Source organism: Dermacentor variabilis, chromosome 3 (genome assembly GCF_050947875.1).
Source record: "Dermacentor variabilis isolate Ectoservices chromosome 3, ASM5094787v1, whole genome shotgun sequence".
NCBI lineage: Eukaryota > Metazoa > Arthropoda > Arachnida > Ixodida > Ixodidae > Dermacentor > Dermacentor variabilis.
In genome coordinates, this window is record NC_134570.1 from 34630357 (window position 1) to 34650867 (window position 20511).

The following is a 20511-nucleotide window of genomic DNA, read 5'->3' on the forward strand; positions in this document are numbered from 1 at the left end:
CTCTTCTTTGAGCCACTCCTGCATGTTTGACATAAGCCTATACGCAAACTCTGTATATGACTCACTTCTGCCTTTCTCATTTTCCCGAAACTTCCGACGGAACGCCTCCGCAGACAGCCGGTACTTTTTTAGAAGACTCGATTTCACTGTGTCGAAATCCTCTGCCTCCTCTCTATCCAAGCGAGCGACTACGTCGGCCGCCTCGCCGGGTAACAAAGTGAGCAAGCGCTGTGGCCACGTTTCCCGAGAGAACCCCTGCTTCTCGCACGTTCGCTCAAAGTTAACCAGGAACAAACCAATGTCCTCTCCAAGCTTAAACGGCCGCATCAGGTCAGTCATTTTGAACAATACTCGTTCTCCTGCACCGTGTGCCTGACTTCCATTACGAGCGCGTTCCATCTCTACCTCAAGACGCTTCATTTCCAAAGCGTGTTGACGGTCACGCTCTTCTTTTTCTTTCTGCTCTTTAAGTTCGCGCTCCTGTTTCTCTTTTTGCTCTTTAAGTTCGCGCTCATATTTCTCTTTTTGCTCTTTAAGTTCGCGCTCCTGTCTTTTTGACCTCTCCTCAATAGTCTCAAGGCATTCCGACAGCTCGTCATCCTCAGCCTCTAACTCAAGAATAGCCTTTAGCAGTTCTGGTTTTCTGAGTTTGTCCGAGACATCCAGACCCAACTCTCTTGCAAGCTCCAGCAATTTCGGTTTGCGCAACGACTTCAAATCCATGGCTGCTCTGAATGCTGCTTTCTCTACTGCTTACTATTGTCTTGCCGCAACTAACCCGGCAGCAACGACAACCACAATTACCAGCTCTGTTTCTGACACTAACAAAAGCCTGGCAAAGCTCAGAAGAAGAAAGTCCCGCACTCACCAAACCTCGCAGCCAAGAGTTCCGCGCAGTCGTTCCGCTGCAGGCAACCAGTCGTCACACAGGGCTCGTTGCACTGCTCCCGGATCGTCGTTGAGCTGCTCAGCATACAGTCAACTGCATCTCTTCGCTGCTGGCCTCCGTTGTCGCGATCTCACCGCTGGCAGACAGTTGTTTGAAGTCGGAGGCGATCTCACCGCTGCCAACCAGATGTTTGGATCGCACCGCTGGTGCGATCGGTTGGGAACTCGGCGCTGACGCCCGTGGTTGTACCTGGGTCGCAAGCCCCAAGGGTAGCGTTGGCCTGGCGGCCTGGGGTACAACTGCAAGCATCCGAAGGTCCCGGCAAAGCATGAGTCGACTGGTAACAACAAAACAACTTGTTTATTTTAACATCGCAAAGAGTTGGCGGTCAGGTTTGACCGAAGTAGAGAGACGGGAGAGCACTTCACTCAACAGAAGAAATCGGAGCCCCCCTTTTGGCGTCCGGGGGCAGCTGTTTTTATACTCTCGCAGTTGAGGGCAAGAAGGAACCCCTCAAAAGACGAGCACGATCTCGTAGCACCCTGTCGTAGCGCTACCGTAGCACCATGTCGAGCACGATCTCGTAGCACCCTGTTGTAGCGCTGCCGTAGCACCATGTCGAGCACGATCTCGTAGCACCCTATTGTAGCGCTGCCGGTCGGGCACAATGACTGTAATGAGAGGATGATCCCTGCTTTCGCATCGCCTGGTTCTGGCACAATGACTGGAATGCGAGGATGATCCCTATGCGGTCGCATCGCCGCAGTCGCGCCTGGAAACACCTGGCGATGAGTGTTGCGGCGACGACGATCGGGCCAAAATGTCTGCCGCCCCGCCGCAGTCGCGCCGGCAAAACCACGTGTCGCAGGCGAAACGCAACAGTAGGGTTGGGGGAGAGGGAAGGGGGAAGTAGAGGCTGCTTTAGCGGCAGCAGGGCAATGAATAATCACAAGTTCTCTTATTTACCGTGATGATGCCACGTTGATTTTTTGTAGCCTCTCTGTTTGCAGGTTATACTGAAGTTCGTGTGCGTGATTGGGTGGAGCATACGCAGAGCGGGCCCAGGTGGAACGTAAAGATCGCTTGTCATTCCCTGCACGCGTCGCCTTCTACTAGACTGGCGAATCGTGCTGTAGATACTCAAAAACATGCAGCACGCACAAAGCGAGTGCTTGTGGAAAAGGATGCTTTGCATAAGAACATTCAGCGGGAGTGGCCTGTGAGATATAGCGAGATATATACTATCTGTCTTTGCCGTAGCGAGCAGGAGGTAAAATAAATATACAAATTAGTAGACAGGGCAAAATGTGGAAAATAATTCGCCGATAGCTCGATTTCGTGAAACTGCTTACTATGAAAAGCCATCGTCGGCGCAAAAAAATGTTCCTCTTCCACTGCTTGGGGCTTTGCGGTAAATCCACGGGTCACTGATCGCGAATAGTTGCTCATTCTGTCGCTGGTCGGGTATACCCGACCAGCGACAGAATACCAGCTATATATAGCTGGTATGGACGGGTATACATGCAGCTGGAAATTAAGAGCTGCATAAGTACAATTTCGAAGGACACAGTATATATTCGTGTTCAATAAACACAGTCACACTTCCTCTCCTTAAAAGCCCAAAACGTAAGATATGCGTAGCGGCACACGGAAAGGTATCGCAATTCAGAGCGCAATTCGGGTTTCAGGTACCACGTGTGCCTGCCACCTCGCATGCAGCGCTTCTCAGATGCAGGTTACTGTCGGTCGACATATAGCAAAATTTGGAACTTTCGCTTTATTGGCAGCGGTATACGACGAGCGGGATACCCTACAAATGTAGGTTGTACCCTACAACGCTCAGCAGACTCGCCGGCAGCGCAGAGACGTCAGCGACGTGCAGCGGAGAACCACTCACTCGTGCAAATTACAGACAATCCGTTAGCAGTGTGTTCAATGGGGCTGGTTGGTTCATCTGTAGAATAAAAAAATTACCGACGATTACGTTACTTCCTAATGCGAAATTTGAGCGCAGCAAATAAGCTGTTTCACCTTTTGGATAGATTGAGGCAAAGAAATCGAGCAACACATGTATGCGCTATCACATAATTTTTTTTTATTTTTCACACGTATTCCTTTAACAAAGACTCCAGTAACAGTTCTTGACAGTCATGAAGGAAGCTTTGTGGTCGGAGAAATAGACTGATATATGTTCGACTTGGTACACCAATGCTTGATTCTCAAAGACGAGATCTATACAAGTGCCTCGCGAGGTTGTCACAGCCGTGGGGGAAGCAGAGGCTAAGCGCCGCCGCCGAGAAGACCCTGCCGTTCGCGCCGCCGAAGCGGAGGCTCATCGCCGCCGTCGAGAGCAACCAGCAGTAAGCGAGGCTGAAGCAGAAGCTCATCGCCGCCGCCGAGAAGACCCTGCAGTTCGCGCCGCCGAAGCGGAGGCTCATCGCCGCCGTCGAGAGCAACCAGCAGTAAGCGGAAGCGGAGGGGGGCGGCGTGTACACCCAGCGGCAAACGATGGGGGCAGAAGCGCGCGCAGCAAGCGGACAACACGATAAAGGGAGGAGGGAAGAGATAGCAGCGACTGACTGATGCCGCTGACGGCGATAGTGAGTCAACCCCAGCTATCCGCCACACAAGAACAGGGGGGGGGGGGGACCCTTTCCTCCTCTTTCTGCATGGCGGCGACGGTGTTCTATGCAGTCACGTTATCTTGACTCTCTAGCGGCGTCAGCGGCATCCAGCGGTATCAGTCGGTCACTGCTAGCGCTGGGGGGATGAAAGGGGGGCGGAGCTGGTTACGAGGCCGACGACGACGCCGACGACGACGACGACGCCGACGACGACGCGAAACCCAGGAACGGACGCCAAAGAGCTGCGCTCTAAAACAGGAACAGCGCCACACAGGACGAGCGAGTAAAGAGCACAGAACAGAGCGCTGTTTCACAAGAAGCTCATGTCCTGTGCTCTGTACTCGCTCGTCCTGTGTGGCGCTGTTCCTGTTTTTATTCTATATAAAGACAATCCACCGCTGGCTGGCTTGCGTCTCGCCGGGAATCTTGCAGTGTGCTCACACCTGAGTTTCGGTTAACGCGTTGTAATGCAGCCATCGGTATGCTTCTGAGAATCATTCTCAAATATTTATGGTCACTCCTTGTAACGTTTAATAACGGCCACTTTATTTCCTGTTGACTCATCGTAGGGAAAAACGCACGAGATTAGTTACATCAGATATCGCTTCTCGCGTGGCATCCCTGCCCGAAGTCCACGTTCACCGGAGCAAATACCAAATGAGCTAGCCTGAAAAGATGAAGTTAGTTACTTCCATAGATAACTTTTCTAACCAGCAATACGCCCGCCGACCATATAAGTACACAATGCAGAGTGCGTGCAACGCGGGGCATCTACATTCGGTGCTAAGTACTACCGCAGTCACAGCGGTACAATATACTAGACTTCGATTCTCTCACTGACCAACGCAGATGGTAATTATAAATGTGCGACGAGAACACAGGCTGTAAGAGCGTTTCTTACTGCGGTTTCTTACTGCGGGAAAGTTATTTTTCTTGCTAGGCGTGTATACCGTATTTGCCGGCAAACAACGCGACCACAACTATAACGCGAGAGGGGGCTACTGGAAAAAGAAAAGAAAATGTTACGATTGTAACGCGAAGTTGTGCTACAGAGTAACGTGAAACGACGCTTAAAAGCGGATGCCCGCTGCGCTTCATTCATCGTTACTGCGAAGTGCCGTCGCAAAATGTAGTGAAAGTACGAAGGCCGACGCCTTCTGTCACTGTCGGCGAGAATGGCGTCCTCCTCCTCAACATTCAGAAGTGCCCGCCATACAATCAGACGCGGCAAAGCCTTTCACGAATTGCGTGGTGGTGCATCGCTCGGTTGCCGCACCTGCACAACAGCGCCGATCGTCGCGCTCAAGGTTGCGATTGATACGCCGTAACCACAATGATGTCCCACTAAGAGCGTTCCAAATGATGAGAAACAGAAAACACAGCGCGAAATGCACAGTGGGAACTCCCTGCTCGCCGCCCTTGCCCGAGGAGAAGTAGCAGTGGCCACGGAGAGCACGGTGAGATGGCGAATACAAAATTAAAAGGAAAAGCGTTACATTCGTGTTGTAAAGTACAATATAACGCCAGGCGCGTTCTCACGTCAGAAATTTGTAGAATAATCGCATTATATTCGCGTGAATTAGGTACTTGAGCACAGTAAAACAACAACAACAACAACAAAAAAAAAAAGATCAGAGAAATAACAGTCCAGCTTTAAAACTTGTTAAAAAGTCACGAAGCTGACGACTTTCTATTTCGATCAAAAGTTACTGCTCGCGTGATACATTCTCGCTTTCCACTTAAAGAATGCACAATTAAGACAAATTTTGCACCGCGCATGATACAAGCAAACACCTGTAATTATGACAAATAAACAGCTAGCTGGCACTTAATAAGAGCAAAGTGCGACTAATGTTCTTACCTGTATATTCCCAACGTCCATGAGTGGCAGGTGAGTTGACGCAATATGTGCGCCATTCATATGGAAATGCTGAACCCGAGCCGTCACGCCGTTGGGGATACTCTCTCGTAAACTCAGCACAGTTGCATGCTGTATGCGACGCTTGCATTGCGCGCGCTGTACGAAAAGAGTGTCTGTAGAATTGAACTTAGTGATACGTATCAACTCACAAAATCAGACCTAGCACTTTGTTCTGTAATGAACGAACATCGTGACAATCGGCCGAGGAATCCACACCAAAAATGGCCGCCAGGCGACAGCAGTCTTGAAAAACACCACGGTCCTTTGTCAGCCTCCCCAAGAAAAAATTTGTATTCCCCGCACGGCGATGAGAAGACGAGGGCGCGCAGAGCGTTCTTCTCCTTCGCCCATGCTCCTTGCAGACCACGTGATATATCACGGCTGCCCTATGAGGATTTGTATATGCGCGATGGAAAATTTCCGCCCGAGCACTGGGGCGCAGGATGTTAAACGTGTGATTTGCGTCTCTCACACGGTCGCGGCTTCCTAACGCTCGCCCAAGACCGAACCCTGTTACGAAGTCTTACGCTTACATGAAGGAATTTGACGCTTATTTGCGGTCACCACATGGTGGCTTGAAATGTCATCCACACTTCATTTACACGTGCGCCTCGCTTAGACACACACTTTAGCGTGAGATTAAGCGCGGGATTTTTTAGAGTGTACGGCTGCCACTTGTTAAAAGTTGGCAGGCACGCTCATAAGCGAGCGCTCACTCAGGCAAGTGCGAGCGTTGTTGGGTGCTGTGCGGCTACAGGTGTTGCGTGGACTGTACTAATCTCAACCTGCATGCTTCATCTTGGCCAACCCCTCTTCCATGTGTTCACGCTTGCGCAGAGGCGAGTCTGTAAAACGCACCATTTACCAATTCAACATGCTTGTTTTGTCACTTAGTGTTATTCGTTTGCGCAAGAGCCAACACGTGCGTTATTGTTTACGTGATATCACCATCCTCGCTTCGTCTTATTCTGCTTCGAAGGGCACGCTACCGCTTATCGAGGCCTGCGTGGTCTTGTTTACCCATTGTCTTGTCACGCGGCGCCATCCATTATATGAGCCAGCTGCACAAGTATCTGCACGCTTAACTGTGTTGAAAGCGTGCCTCAACCGTGCACGTGCCTCAAGACAGGAGGCAACGACCGGTTCGTAATACATGCATCTCCGGTGCAACGTGTGCAATTATGCATGTTCTTGTTTCCAAAGCTTTCATGAGGAACATAGCGATAACCGCAGCACCTCGGCACTTCGTGTGCGCCAACTGTAAGATTTTTATCATGCCACAGCACTGTACAAACGGTACTTTGCATTGACGCATTGCTACGACTGATTACCTGTTGTTGGGACAGGCGACGCAGAAATATTTTTTCTAATAATAAACTTAGCCGCCTCCAAGGTGCACATGGCGAACAACATGCAGGATGCAGCTTTCTCTTCCGTAAAGATTATGTATTTTTTTCAGACCTGAAAAGTTCCGAATCTGAAGTTGTCGTAATGTGCCACGAAACTGAAAACCGTGTTAACATGCAATAAAAATGTTCAGGTTTAGCATCTGCAATGGAATGCTGCTATACAGACTAGAAAATTGAAGCTCGTCACAATAATGAAAAGGCACAAATACGTTCCCACCCAAACAGAGTCGAGAAAAACTCACGAACAAATCTATGACCTCGATGGTCGTAGATTTGTTCCGTAATTCGACCCCAATGGTGGTCGAGATATTTCCGTGTCAGGCTGGCCATCTAATGTTATTTGCATATGAATATTCTATTTGCCCACCCGTTTTGCCTCCTTCCTGTTCGCGCAGGCGGCGAACGACACTCTGGTTGGCGTGTGGAAGGACACCTCGCTGGAGAGCAAGATGAAACGCTGGCAGGACTACATCAAGCCGATTGCCCGCAAGGGGTACCAAATGGTACTGTCGGCCTGCTGGTACCTCAATTACATCAGCTACGGCGAGGACTGGAAGAAGTTCTACCAGTGCGATCCGCGCAGCTTCGAAGGTGTGTTCGGAGGTTCATAATAAGGGGGGGGGGGGGGGGGGGCTAGCTGGGAAAACCTGTCGCTACGTGGCTCAGTGGCCGTGGCATTATGTAGCTGAACACGAGGTCGCGGAGTCGATTCTTGGTCGAAGCGGTTGCATCCTTTTGAGAGCCCAAACATGCATGTCGAACACTGCGTGCGCGTAGAAAGCCAACAATGGCGTTAAACCCAGGCAGGTCGGTCGATCCAGTAAGTACACGCCGTCCAGTTCGACTGCGGAAGGAGTGACGTTGGAAGCCAAGCGCCGGACACCCACCGCTTTATAATGTCGATGTCACGCGGGGCACTTTCGATCGCGATTGAATATATCAATCACGATTGCCTCCTTTGCGCAAGCTGCAGGAAGGAGTAAATTGTGATCGAGAAAGCCAATCCCGATCGCGCTCGATCGCGATCGAAAGCGTCCTTTGTAAGCTGCGTATTTATTAGATGGCTAGTAGATAGTAAACGGAAAGTAATTGGGACATGGAGGAGATGCACTTAACACGGCTGGTGTATATATACACGCCCAGTCAAAACTGTCGTACGCAATATCGCTTAGTTCTGTCGCCGTTAGAAAGCACGTCCCCACGGTGCTTTATTCACGGATCAAGAACGTTTCGCCGCTCAAGAAACGTTTACGTTGTGATGCAGTCGGTACACTTCGCTGCAGACACGAAGAGCACGATGCGTGTCCTTCGAAACAAAGCGAAAAGGGCGCTTTGACTGGTCAGGCTCGGACATCAGCTGCCGCACGTTTCTTACTGCGCCATGTATAGTCCGACAGAGTTCGACAGCGCTTTCGGCTTCTGGGAACAGATACTGGAATTCATGTGACTTCCTCGCGAGGTGGTTTCGGATGTACCAGAACACGGAAGCGAGAAGTAAAAAACAAATGGATAAAAATAATTCGTACTCAACGCTTAGCGGTGTATTCTTTTTATTTGCTGTTATAAATTAGATGTTTTATCTTCCCCAGCCCTAACTATAACGCGCATGAGAATAAGGGACATTGCTTTGGGAGTCCTCTCATATGTGCACGCTTGCCTCCGTACAGCTTTCTCTTCTTTACCACATAAAGTTGTGCGCGAGCATAGTGGCGTGCGCACAGCGCTGATTACAGCAACGCAAGTCAGAACGCTGCCCTGTGGCTCAGTCATCGAGGCGACTGAGCGTTGGCGGTGCGTCGATTTCGCTTCGTCGTCTTGCAGCTATACTCACGGACAACTTTCTGTGGCAGTGAAGGGAAAGCTACGGGCGCGTGGCTCCTTCACATGTGTTTACGGCGCCAAGTAGACCGCCAGCGTTTGACAGTGCTTTCGGTTGCTCGGAACCGACGCTGAATCGATGCAACTTCACGGGCGACGGTTTCGCGTTTGTCCAGACGCGGAAGGGAAAAGCCGCAAAATAAGTGAACTTTTACATTAAGTGGTGTGTTTTATCTTATTGAACTGTCGCTGATACGGTTTCTATGTTTCCTCTTCCCCAGCTTAAACTACGGTGGATGAAAACACGGGACTCCTTTCAGAAGCGTTCTCACTTGTGCGCGCTTTGCCTCCGTAGCTTTCCCATCATTGCCACAGAAAACTGTCCGCGAGTATAGGCAACTCCGCGACTCTGGAGGCCTTCTATAACCATAGAGCTTCGTACGATTACTCTAGGGAACTATGGTGCTAGTATCCAGGGGAGCGGCAAGCACATGAATTTGCCTAAGCTTTGACCTTGCGGCATTAAAACGGCTCGGTGACTTTGTAAACTCGCCATTTTTCAAGAAAATATGGCGTTACAGGTAATTAACTACACATTATTAAATTTGTGCGACGGCAGTACTCGAGCACGGGACCTGTAGAACAGAAGCCCGATATTGAAACCATTACGCCACAGACGCGTGGACAAGCGAAACCGCTGAAGTTAGCAGAGATTATGCGTGTTCGCAGAGTATTATTACCTTCTGCACTAAAACAAAAAAGTATAGATTACTTTGTAGTTTAGGTCAGTTAAAGCAGATAAAGCGTAATAAACGAATCCACAAGAAAGTATGAAGCCACAAGCATGAAGATCAGACAAATTCATGTACTATCATTCCCATGGTAGCTGAACGATAGCAGCGCCAGAGCTGCTGCCGTCACCGCCGGCTCTCACGGTCTAAACATTCAGCGCGCTCTGAAATGGACAGCACGTACATTTAGTAGACAAACAGAATATTCCTCCTCCCACCCACGCCCATTGGTATAAACACGTGTACATGTAAGGTGAAGTGGCAGGACATGTTACTAATCCTTGACGTCTTCATTTCGTTCACAGGTACCGAAGCTGAGAAGGATTTGGTTGTCGGTGGTGAAGCCTGCATGTGGGGTGAATACGTCGATGGCACAAACCTGATTCCCAGGCTGTGGTAAGTTTGCGAACGAGAAATGCGTGCGCCATATCTGTTCAGGCAGTGGCAGTATTATGACATAAATTCATCGTGCCTATGGAGGGGGGCGCGCTCTCTCTTGCAAGAAAAAAAGAGAGACATCTATAGAGCCTGCCAAAAAAAAAAAAAAGCATTTGCTGCTGTTAAATCCGTTGTAATCCCGTTGAGTGGCAGTTTAGTGACATTTTATATGAACCTGCTTAAAGGAGGAAGTGAGGAGAAATGTGCAACACATCCGGAAAGAGGGTGGCGTGATACTCCGCGACTCCACCACCTGACCCACATGACCGCGCTGATTACACTGCCTCCACGATCAGCACTGTGTTCACTACACCGTCTCCGCGATCGGCGCACTTCACGGGGAGAGAAACCGACCGAGTAGACGCTCCAGACCACAGGTAGGAAGGCAAAGAAAGCGCCGCTTTAAAAGGGCATCATGCGCTTGAAAACATATATTTGTTGTAGTGGGGATATTTCAGTGCCGTTTTATGTACATTTGCGAAATCTCATAGAGAACGGAGCCGATCACCGGAATCTTTTGCAGGAGTATATAGACGACTATATGCGAAGCCGATACATTATGTTTAATACATGCCGTCTCTTTGCGTTCGCGGTCAAAGACCAACAAAACGACCAACCAACCACTTATTGACTGAAGGGTTGAATCGTCGCGAAGAAGCTCAGGCTCAAAAATAAATAAGTGAATAGATTAATAAGTAAATAAAGGCTGAACGCGTACACAGGAAGTGTAATCACGGCCAAGTCGATCAGAGAATAAACTGACGCATTTACTCCGAGCCACTGTACGTACTTTGCGACGCATCTGCTAATGTTAGTGCACCAGTAATAATAACCATTTCTTATTGCTTCGTCACTTTTTCCACTCCTACAATACAGCGAAAGGCACCAAAGTGCGAGCGTAATATTCGCTTAGGAAAGAAGCGCTGATACTGGCCAGCACGATAGTGGTTTTGAGTGCGCTTGATACACAAATCGGCAATGTCAGCGTTTTGTTGGAGTACCATAATTATTGTGTGTAACGTGTGACATATCGTGAGTGCGGTTAAAGAGGCAGTGCAGTCACTTCAAGATAGCGAAACAATTTCTTATGATGAAGCCCGTGTCAAATATCGCCGCTGCTAAGACAGCAGCAAGAAGTTTCATGGAGATTGTTTTGCAGCGCCGGTCAATTACCTGAAAAGCCTGCGAAAAGGACAGCATGTGATAATAAATATCCGGCTGTGATGCTTCGTTCTTACAGGCGTCGATTCCTTTTTATTTGAGTACACTATGTCTACAAATTTTATTAAATGCATCCTATAATCACAGTCAAGTTATATATTCATCAGGTATATTTTATATAAAGTGTTAAATACAGTGCTGATTTCTTCTTCAGTAAATAATATGTCTGGTTTCTTATGTGCACTTTTGTCATACATTTTTCATCTCACAAAGTTTTTTTAATGTATTATTTGCACTTGATAGTTGAAAAATTGATTCTTCCGTCACCGCATGCTGAGATATCCTGCCTGCATCCCATCACTACATCTTGTTAACTTCCCGTGTTTTGTGGCCCCCAGATGTCCTCAAGCAACTTGCTTGTAGCTTGTTGTCGGCGGTCCCTACCGTAATAAATAAATAAATTAATGCGTTCCTTATGCATCCATGTGTCATCACACAGCAGTAGCCATGGCATTAAAGATGCCTGCCAGTGCTATGGGAGAGCATAGCGTTTAATTATATGCACATACACCGCAGGCCTCGCGCTTCGGCAGTCGCCGAGCGTCTCTGGAGTAGCGCTGACGTCAACAACACGGACGACGCCAGTTTCAGGCTGGACCAACAGCGCTGCCGCATGCTCAGGTCAGTTACCCAAGTAGCACTAAAAAAAAAAATAGGGCCAATGCCGGTTCAGTTGGCCAATCCTGGCAAATGCTAGGGTGTCCCAATGTGAAACCAATACAGCCCTACAGTAGGCCTACGTACGTCCTGCTCCTATGGTGCCAGGGCTAAGCCTCGCACTTTCCTAACACTGCCGTTTGCACGCTTGCAGCAATTTTAGAAGTAACTTTTGACAGTTCGCAGATTGTGTGTCTAATCTTTTTATACGACATTACCGACTTGTAAACTTGTCTTATCTTTTTATATAGTCTATGTACTCTATATAGATAAAGGTCGTGGCCAAGTCTAATTCTCTTGCTTCATTGTGGTCCATAGACTGGTTGTCCATAGACGATTTTTAGATTTCGCAGGAAGACAGCTATAGGCTTTCGAGTGGCTTCACTTGGGTAAGCGGAGAGATATGGCAAAGAATTATTCGTCAAAGAAGCGAAAAGACGTCGCGCGCCTTTTACTGAGTGAAATAATGGTATTATGCACAGGCTACAGAAAGCAAAAAAAAAAAAACTTGTAGGAGTGTGCGCTCACGAAAGCCTAATGACTTAGAGGTAAATAAAACGTTTCGCAGATACACTCACGTAGCGCTCACTGTAGCTGCTTAGAAATACTTCCCTCACCGCAGATGACTGCGCTAGCGGATAGTACGAGTTTAGCGTAAATTTGTGCTTTAATTTCCTCACGAAAGCTACCTTAAAATACGACACCTTCTATTGAGACCGTGTCCTTCTTCGGCTATAATCGTCTGCTATATCTGGCTCGTCTTCATTTTCCTCTCCTTTCAACTTCCCTCATTTAGATGTGCTTCCCTTGCACCTTCATTTAAAAATTCGGATAATTATTCTCGTATTTACATACGCGGCTACATATGAAATGTGCACCGCACGTGGCTATGCATACGCTGTGCATAAGCTGCACATACACACGCATGCACATATTGCTACATGCTCTGAGTTTGCATTTATTGTGCTTTATGTGCACATTTATTTTTATAATGTTAATCTGCACATTCATCTGGCGAAATTTCTTGCTCTGGTTACTTTTGTGTGTGTGTGTGTGTGTGTGTGTGTGTGTGTGTGTGTGTGTGTGTGTGTGTGTGTGTGTGTGTGTGTGTGTGTGTGTGTGTGTGTGTGTGTGTGTGTGTGTGTGTGTGTGTGTGTGTGTGTGTGTGTGTGTGTGTGTGTGTGTGTGTGTGTGTGTGTGTGAAGCGTTCTTTCTTTTTAATAAACAAATGCACACTCTTGTTTGTCTCTCTGTTAATACAAAATAAACACGTAACGTAAATATGCGCTTTCGATGTGATATCGTGCTGAATTGGGAGTTGTGTTGTGCACTCGTTGCTTTGGACATTAAAGGAAATAGAAATTATTGGTCGTTTGCGGAAGCAAGCCATGAGGACAAAATTATGTTTCATTGCTTGAAACGAGACAGCAGGGGTGGGAGGCGAGGTTCGAGGGGCGAGGAGGGGTTTTGTTGCAGTGGGACAGCGTCCACTAGTGACGCGACTCAGGCATATAGGCGGTCCACGTAGAATCAGGCTAAGTAGAAACACCCTCTTCTTGGACCTTGATAAATTCTGAAAGAATGTCACGCTCCGCCCGTTGAAGGCTGACTGGCTGGCTGGCTGGCTGGCTGGCTGGCTGGATCGATCGATCGATCGAGCAATAGATAGATAGATAGATAGATAGATAGATAGATAGATAGATAGATAGATAGATAGATAGACAGATAGACAGATAGATAGATAGATAGATAGATAGATAGATAGATAGATAGATAGATAGATAGACAGACAGACAGATAGATAGATAGATAGATAGATAGATAGATAGATAGATAGATAGATAGATAGATAGATAGATAGATAGATAGATAGATAGATAGATAGATAGATAGATAGATAGATAGATAGATAGATAGATAGATAGATCGCTTGAAATTGGCGGGAGAAGGTTTCGCACCCGAAGGGCGAAGCGTTGAAAGCGATAGCAAGACGCTCGAGCTTCTCAGGCAGTGTTCTAATAAATCGCGGGGCGTCATGTTGGCGGGATGCAGCACGCGAGGCAACTGCAGCTGGGTAGCGGAAACAGCGCCCTGGCAGCTGCCGTGTGTCTCACGATGCTAGCGTGCATCCACAGATATGCAGGACCAATGCAGCATAGAGTGTCATACTATGTGCAATGCGCACGACACGAGACCTGGCGCCCTCTTTAGATGGTTTTCCACTCGGCACTGCACAAGTGAATGGGCATCAGAGTTTAAATTAATGGAATACATCGAGAAATGTAATTATCAGTTGGAATTTTATTAACATATGACAATGACCTATTTGCGAGCTATGTGGTATTAAAAGGGGAAAAAATGATTTCTTTAAGAACAGATATTGAAATGGAATACAGTCGCTTCTCGCTTGAACGCCTGTTGGTGGAGGTTTCCAACGTTGCCGCTTATTGGTGACATTACATAACTGCCAACGGGCTTCACTTCAGGGTTTACCTGTTTTAATGTCTTCTTTTGTCTCTTCTGCAGGCGTGGTATACCGACGCAGCCAATTTTGAACGGCTACTGCGGCGACTATGAATGGGATCTGGACACCCCGTACCACATCGATTAGACGCGCTGACGACCTAGTGAATAACATATCTAATCACCTATCATCCGCTCTTAACGTTTAAGTAAATGATTCAAGACATAGTCACGTGTGCAGGATGTCGAAGGCCACCTCCCGAATACTTGCAGTTCTTATGTTACTAGCGATACTCTTCAATCTGGACTCGGAGACGGAAATCGTTATAATGTTGCAAGCAATTAGGCTATGTTTGACACACAACACGGAAATGTTTTAAGTATTTCCCCACATTTGATGTGATAATAGCCATTCCTGCTGCCACCATGTGTTTTTATCGCCAAATTCTGATGACACTACCGAATTGTGACTGCTGTTTCTATTGAAAGTTGTCGAACTCTTTGACGAGGATGGAGTTAATAGACCACACAATTTTAGTAGGTGCTAAGTATGGACAGCTGGGCTAGTTGGTTATGATTAGCATTATGAAACATCGTTCCAGCGCACAATTGAACAAGGACAAGAAAAGAAAGACAACACGAACGCCGGACTTCAACTGAAGTCCGGCGTTCGTGTTGTCTTTCTTTTCTCGTCCTTGTTCAATTGTGCGCTGGAACGATGTTTCATAATACTTTAGTAGGTGCAATGCAGTCCTTGTTTCTGGGTGCTATGCGGTGAGCTATAAACCATGTTCGCAAGCCTTCAGGGGTGTGACTACGAGAGCGCTAAAGTATAGGCAAGAGCGAACGCAAGCTTAATGCACTTCAACTGCCAAATTGTGCTCGAAGCGTGGCATCCCGGCCACAGGCCAAGCAACGAACAAATAATAAATGAATAAAATGTTATACCGACATGCTTTCACGCATCTTGTGCCTAGCGCGTAGCGTTTAACGCTCGCTAAACCCCTGGGGTTTCGTAATAGCGCGATCTGTACGTTTTCCCACGAGCCAATAGAGTGCACCAGCGACCCAAGCACCACGATCAACAAGCGGAAGCAGAGTCACTTCAAAGAACTTTTATCCACTTGTAGTCACCACCACTGTGCGGGAAAAGGCTGAGGAAAATGAATGCCTTTTTTTTTTTGCTCGGTTGATTGAACGATAGGCTCTCACATAATCACATTATTATCGCCTACGGTTACGTGCTTTAATACTGATATCGAGATGATTTTTGTGCTAGTACGACGAAGCCGCTAGGTTGCTTGAGTCGCCGTGTAAAGATAAAATAAGCGCTTTGAAACTAATGACCCGACACAAGTTTCCAAAGTTTCAAGATTCTTACAGAGTTAAATGAGGCACGTATACATTAAAGAATAATAATAAAAAACAAAATAGAAAATAAAAAAAGCTGTATTTGTTACCTAAATAGCAGTATTGGATATGCTTTACATTAAATGTACACATTCGGATAAAAGGCGGAAACTGATCATGGCAATCAACGAATGGAGCATGAGATTACACCCCTGTACAACATTTTTTTTTATTCAAAGATTCGCAACAAGGCATAGGTCGTAAATATGATGAACAAAGAGGGGCATCAAATAAAGGCATGCAGCCTTGTGGGACGTAGGTACTGCAGCAATGAATTTGCTGCAACACCTAGCTATCTTGATATTATTCGCGCTGTCAAACATTCGCACACTACATGCAGCTTCAAGCATTCTTCATGTTCGGTATATAGAGCGGAAGTGCTTTGGAGTGGATAGAAAAGTTCTTGAAGTGGGAAGGATTTGTATATTTTGTCAGCAGTGACACATTTCCTGTAGCTTTCTTTCTATACCGCTGTTTTAAGTAGAAAAAAGCTCGACTAATTTCTATTTTGCTTGCCTGTTTCGCCTCTTCGACTGTCATTGTTTTTTTTTTCTTTTTTACGCAGCTTATTTTGAACTGACGTAATTCATACACATGGTTATGGGTACCTTAGTACATTGTTTACCATTGCAAACAGTCGTCGTACATGTGACCTGCACTCATATGTTCGTATGCGGGTTATGTGTAGGGATAGTTATGCTATGCCTCCGAGATTCACTACTCGTGTTTTCCCCTGCGACGCCGTGACCCAATCTGAGAACTATACACCCTCCTTTAGTCTTGGCTTGTGGACAACTTGCTTTGCCTGAAAAGTGAGTAAATTGACCCCAATAAATTGATTGATTGTGCTCAACGTGCAAAACTCGGCACCACAACGATACACTATTGGAGCGTTCGCTTTTAGAATGCTCTACCTTCAACCGTTTTCTGTTTTCTTTTTCTTTCTTTTTTGTTGTTTCTAGGGACTTGCCGCAGGGTACACACGTTTTCTTTTCTTTTTTAACCACCCACCAGAAAAGTTGCCTCTGACAGATAGTGTAATTGTAGACCGTGATATGGTATTCGAAGCGGCGGATATTACTCGAGCGAAACGTCGAAATGTATTAACTGAAACTGAAAGAAAGGAAGCAAGCCAAAAACAGTGCTGTCGCGAGCGGTTGCACCCTGCGCGAGTCTACATTGATTTGAAACCCGCTGTTGCAGCTGAAGCCCGGAAACAACTGAGCACTTCGTAATGGAATGCCACTGTATTCATCCAGCAAGACCCGTGGGGAAAGTCCACCTTCCAAAAGCATTGGGATTCAAAGTGGGCAGAAAGAATAGCTAGGTCAGCAGCGGAGACAAACTAGATAAATTTATATATGGTATCGGTGAAAAAAAGAAAAGAAAAAGATGGGGATGCACCGATAGAACCGGATTCGTTGCAGTACACTGTACACCAGAGATAGAGGTTTTAGTGGAGAGAAAAAAATCAAGGAGAGATAAACGAAATGCCAGACTGCTACATGTATATTATATTGATTAGTTCCAGCAGGTTAGGTACCTAACTATCCGCAGGTTTAACCAAAGCGCATGCTTTAGACGGAACAGTGAAATAGGCACAACTATCTATGTACGATCTATATCTATCGTATATAAGCTATCGCCGCACCGTCTCGAAGAGGACGTCAAACGAGATGATCATCATCTCAGATCTCGCTTGAGCGGCGGCATCGAATAGGAGCAAAACAAATGCTTCGCACGCAAACCCGTGCTATTAATGCGTAAAGAGCCCCTGTGCATGCATGGGTGTGGCTAAGTTTACCTCTGTGGAATGATTCGGCAAATACACTAGAGGAACGACATCCCTCAAGGCGTGAAAACTGCTTCGAAGACGAGGTATCGCGATGCACAACGTTCAGTTGAGCGCGGCCACTCCAGTGCGGGATCGAGCAGCAGTGACGACGCGAAAACTGTGGCTGTATGTTTCAATAAATTTCTGCCATCGATTCAGTGCCTCTTCACGTGTCATTCCGAGGGACTGAATGTCATAGCAGTGGCACGTCCCTGTCGCAATCTATAGAGGCCGTGTCAGCAATGTACAGTCGGCGTCCCCCTTGAGTAGAGCGCGGGAACAGTGGCCTCTGGAGCGCTCCTGAGGCAGCCAGTGTCATCTAACGCTAGCACCAGGGCCCGACGTATAACGGCAGCTGCTGGGCACGCTTGGGTCTAGCAACTACCGTTAGACGCCGCTCGCTGGCTCTTGAGCGCCCCGGCAGCCGCCGTTCCCGCGCTCTACACAAGGGTGACGCCAACTGTACAGCATGGAGAATTACAGGAGCGGTCCTTCCGAGGCACCTCGAGTCCCAGAAACGCAGACGGAGTAGTATCAGGTATGTTCGGTCGCGTGTCTTCTACACGTTTGCTGGGTTAACAGACGTGCGCCTGCCGATAGAGGGGGAAGTGATCTTAAAGGCCAAACTACACGTACACTTGCTGGCGCGCGATAGTTCGCGCCCGCGCGATAGACATATTTTCGCCTCGGTAGACATCGGTTCGTATTTTTGCGAGTCATCCGAAGCATCGATATTTGTCTGAAGAAAACATCCACGCTCGCGCCGCGCTTCGACGCGTACGATCTGTCCCGCACCATCTGCGCACGAGTAGGCGCGCGGAAACGAGCTTTCGCGCGCCTTTAAGCGTATATTGTCGCAGCCTAGTAGAAGACGGGAAAGCCGGCGTAGAGGACGTATGGAAGCACTTTAGCAGAGCAGTCAACGCGACGTCGTTGTCGTCTCTGTTTTTCCACTCGCGCGCTACTTCAGCGTCGTTCTCATCGCCTGGCACATACCCGCAGTGACCATATAGGATGTGGCATTTGCCCCCCCCTTGGAAAAAAAAAAGGGCATCGTCCCGATGCACCAACGTCCGAAGGCTGTGCACAGACGGTGCAAAGTTGAGGTCATAAGGAAATGTATGGCTTCATACGAAGCACATGCACAACCTCGGGCAGATGCCGCCGGCGTTTGGAGCAGTTATGGCTGTCGGGGACAACTTCATAATTAACATCGCTGATGCGGCGCAGAACTGTGTACGGGCCGAAGTATCTTCGCAGGAGCTTTTCAGACAGCCCCCGCCGACGAATCGGAGTCCAGACCCACACCTGGTCACCGACGTTGTACGTGACGGGTCTGTGTCGAAGATTGTAGTGTCGGGCATCGTATTCCTGTTGTGCTTTGATTCGCAAACGCGCAAGCTGCCTGGCTTCCTCTGCGCGTTGCGTAAACTCCTCGGCACCAGTCTCGTCGTCACCGCACTCGTGCGGCAGCATTGCGTCCAACATGGTTGTCACTTCGCGTCCGTAAACAAGGCTGAAAGGCGTCACGCGTGTTGTCTCTTGGCGAGCCGTGTTATAAGCAAATGTAACATATGGTAAAACCTCGTCCCAGTTCTTGTGGTCGACGTCGATGTACATACTCATCATGTCTGCCAGAGTCTTATTCAGACGTTCTGTCAGCCCATTGGTTTGGGGATGGTAAGCCGTGGTCTTGCGGTGAGTGGTACCACTTAGTCGCAACACGGTATCCAGAAGCGCAGCCGTGAACGCAGATCCTCTGTCTGTTATGACCACCGCGGGAGCGCCATGCCTTAGGACGACGGCTTCGACAAAAAATCGCGCTGCTTCGGCTGCTGTTCCACGTTGGATAGCACCTGTTTCGGCGTATCGCGTAAGATAATCCGTGACGACGATTATCCATCTATTTCCGGCAATAGACAAAGGAAACGGACCTAAAAGGTCCATGCCAATTTGTTCGAACGGCGCTTGCGGTATCTGAACAGGATGCAGCAGTCCAGCTGGCTTGCCGGGTAGGGCTTTGCGGCGCTGGCAATCCAGGCATGTCTGTGTGTAACGTTTCACGATCGACGCAAGTCTCGGCCAATAGTACTTGAGCCTAATTCTTGCTAATGTCCGAGTGTAGCCCAAGTGACCAGCGGTCGGCTCGTTGTGACAGGCGTCTAGGACTTCGTCGCGAAGAGATGCGGGAATGACGAGTAGGTAGCTGCTGCCACTAGGTGAAAAGTTCTTTTTATACAGAACGTCGTGGCGCAAGCAGAATGAAGACAGTCCTCTGGCGAATAACCTCGGCACGCTGCCTGTTCTTCCCTCTAAGTAATCAAAAAGAGGAACCAGTTCTGCGTCCTCGCGTTGGTGGCGTGAAACGGCGACAGTATCTAGCACGCCTAGAAAAGCCGTGTCATCATCGTCGTGCACTGCAGTCTGAACAGGAGACCGAGAAAGGCAGTCGGCATCGGTGTGTCGTTTCCCTGATTTGTAGACAACCGTGAAGTCGAACTCTTGGAGACGAAGACTCCAGCGCGCTAGCCGACCAGCTGGATCTTTTAAATTAGTCAGCCAGCAAAGTGCATGATGGTCACTGACAACGGTGAAACACCGACCATACAAATATGGCCGAAATTTCAGGACGGCCCACACCAGTGCGAGACATTCTTTTTCTGTCGTGGAGTAGTTTGCCTCCGTTCTTGATAGCGTCCTGCTGGCATAAGCAATCACTCTTTCGGCGCCGTCCTGCCGCTGTACAAGCACTGCGCCGAGGCCGACATTACTAGCGTCGGTATGAAGAATCGTAGGAGCGTCGTCATCAAAGTGTGCGAGCACGGGAGGCGTCTGCAGGCGTTGCCGTAGGTCGTGAAATGCCCGTTGCTGGTCTTCACCCCATACGAAGGGGACATCTTCTCTGGTTAGATGCGTTAATGGCCATGCGATGCGCGAAAAGTCCGCAATAAAGCGTCGGTAGTAGGCGCAAAGGCCCAGAAAACGTCGCACGGCCTTTTTATCTGATGGCGTTGGGAAATTAGCAACGGCAGAGGT

General features: G+C 48.1%; 1 protein-coding gene across 3 annotated transcripts in view; it reads left to right on the top strand.

Moving 5' to 3' along the window:
* Positions 1 to 17633, top strand: part of LOC142575396 (beta-hexosaminidase subunit alpha-like) — a 42811-nt gene extending 25178 nt beyond the window's left edge. Inside the window, exons 10-14 of one of the 3 annotated variants that reach the window (XR_012826635.1) lie at positions 7239 to 7434; positions 9758 to 9848; positions 11628 to 11732; positions 14295 to 14772; positions 14972 to 17633. Coding sequence is in view for 2 of the 3 variants with exons in the window: in XM_075684742.1 (XP_075540857.1) it covers positions 7239 to 7434; positions 9758 to 9848; positions 11628 to 11732; positions 14295 to 14379 (477 nt within the window). In the remaining variant the exon portion in view is untranslated. Of the gene's footprint in view, positions 1 to 7238; positions 7435 to 9757; positions 9853 to 11627; positions 11733 to 14294; positions 14773 to 14971 lie in introns of those variants that run through there. The other 2 variants (XM_075684742.1, XM_075684743.1) reach the window with 2 other exon arrangements.
* The last annotated feature ends 2878 nt before the right edge of the window (positions 17634 to 20511 follow it).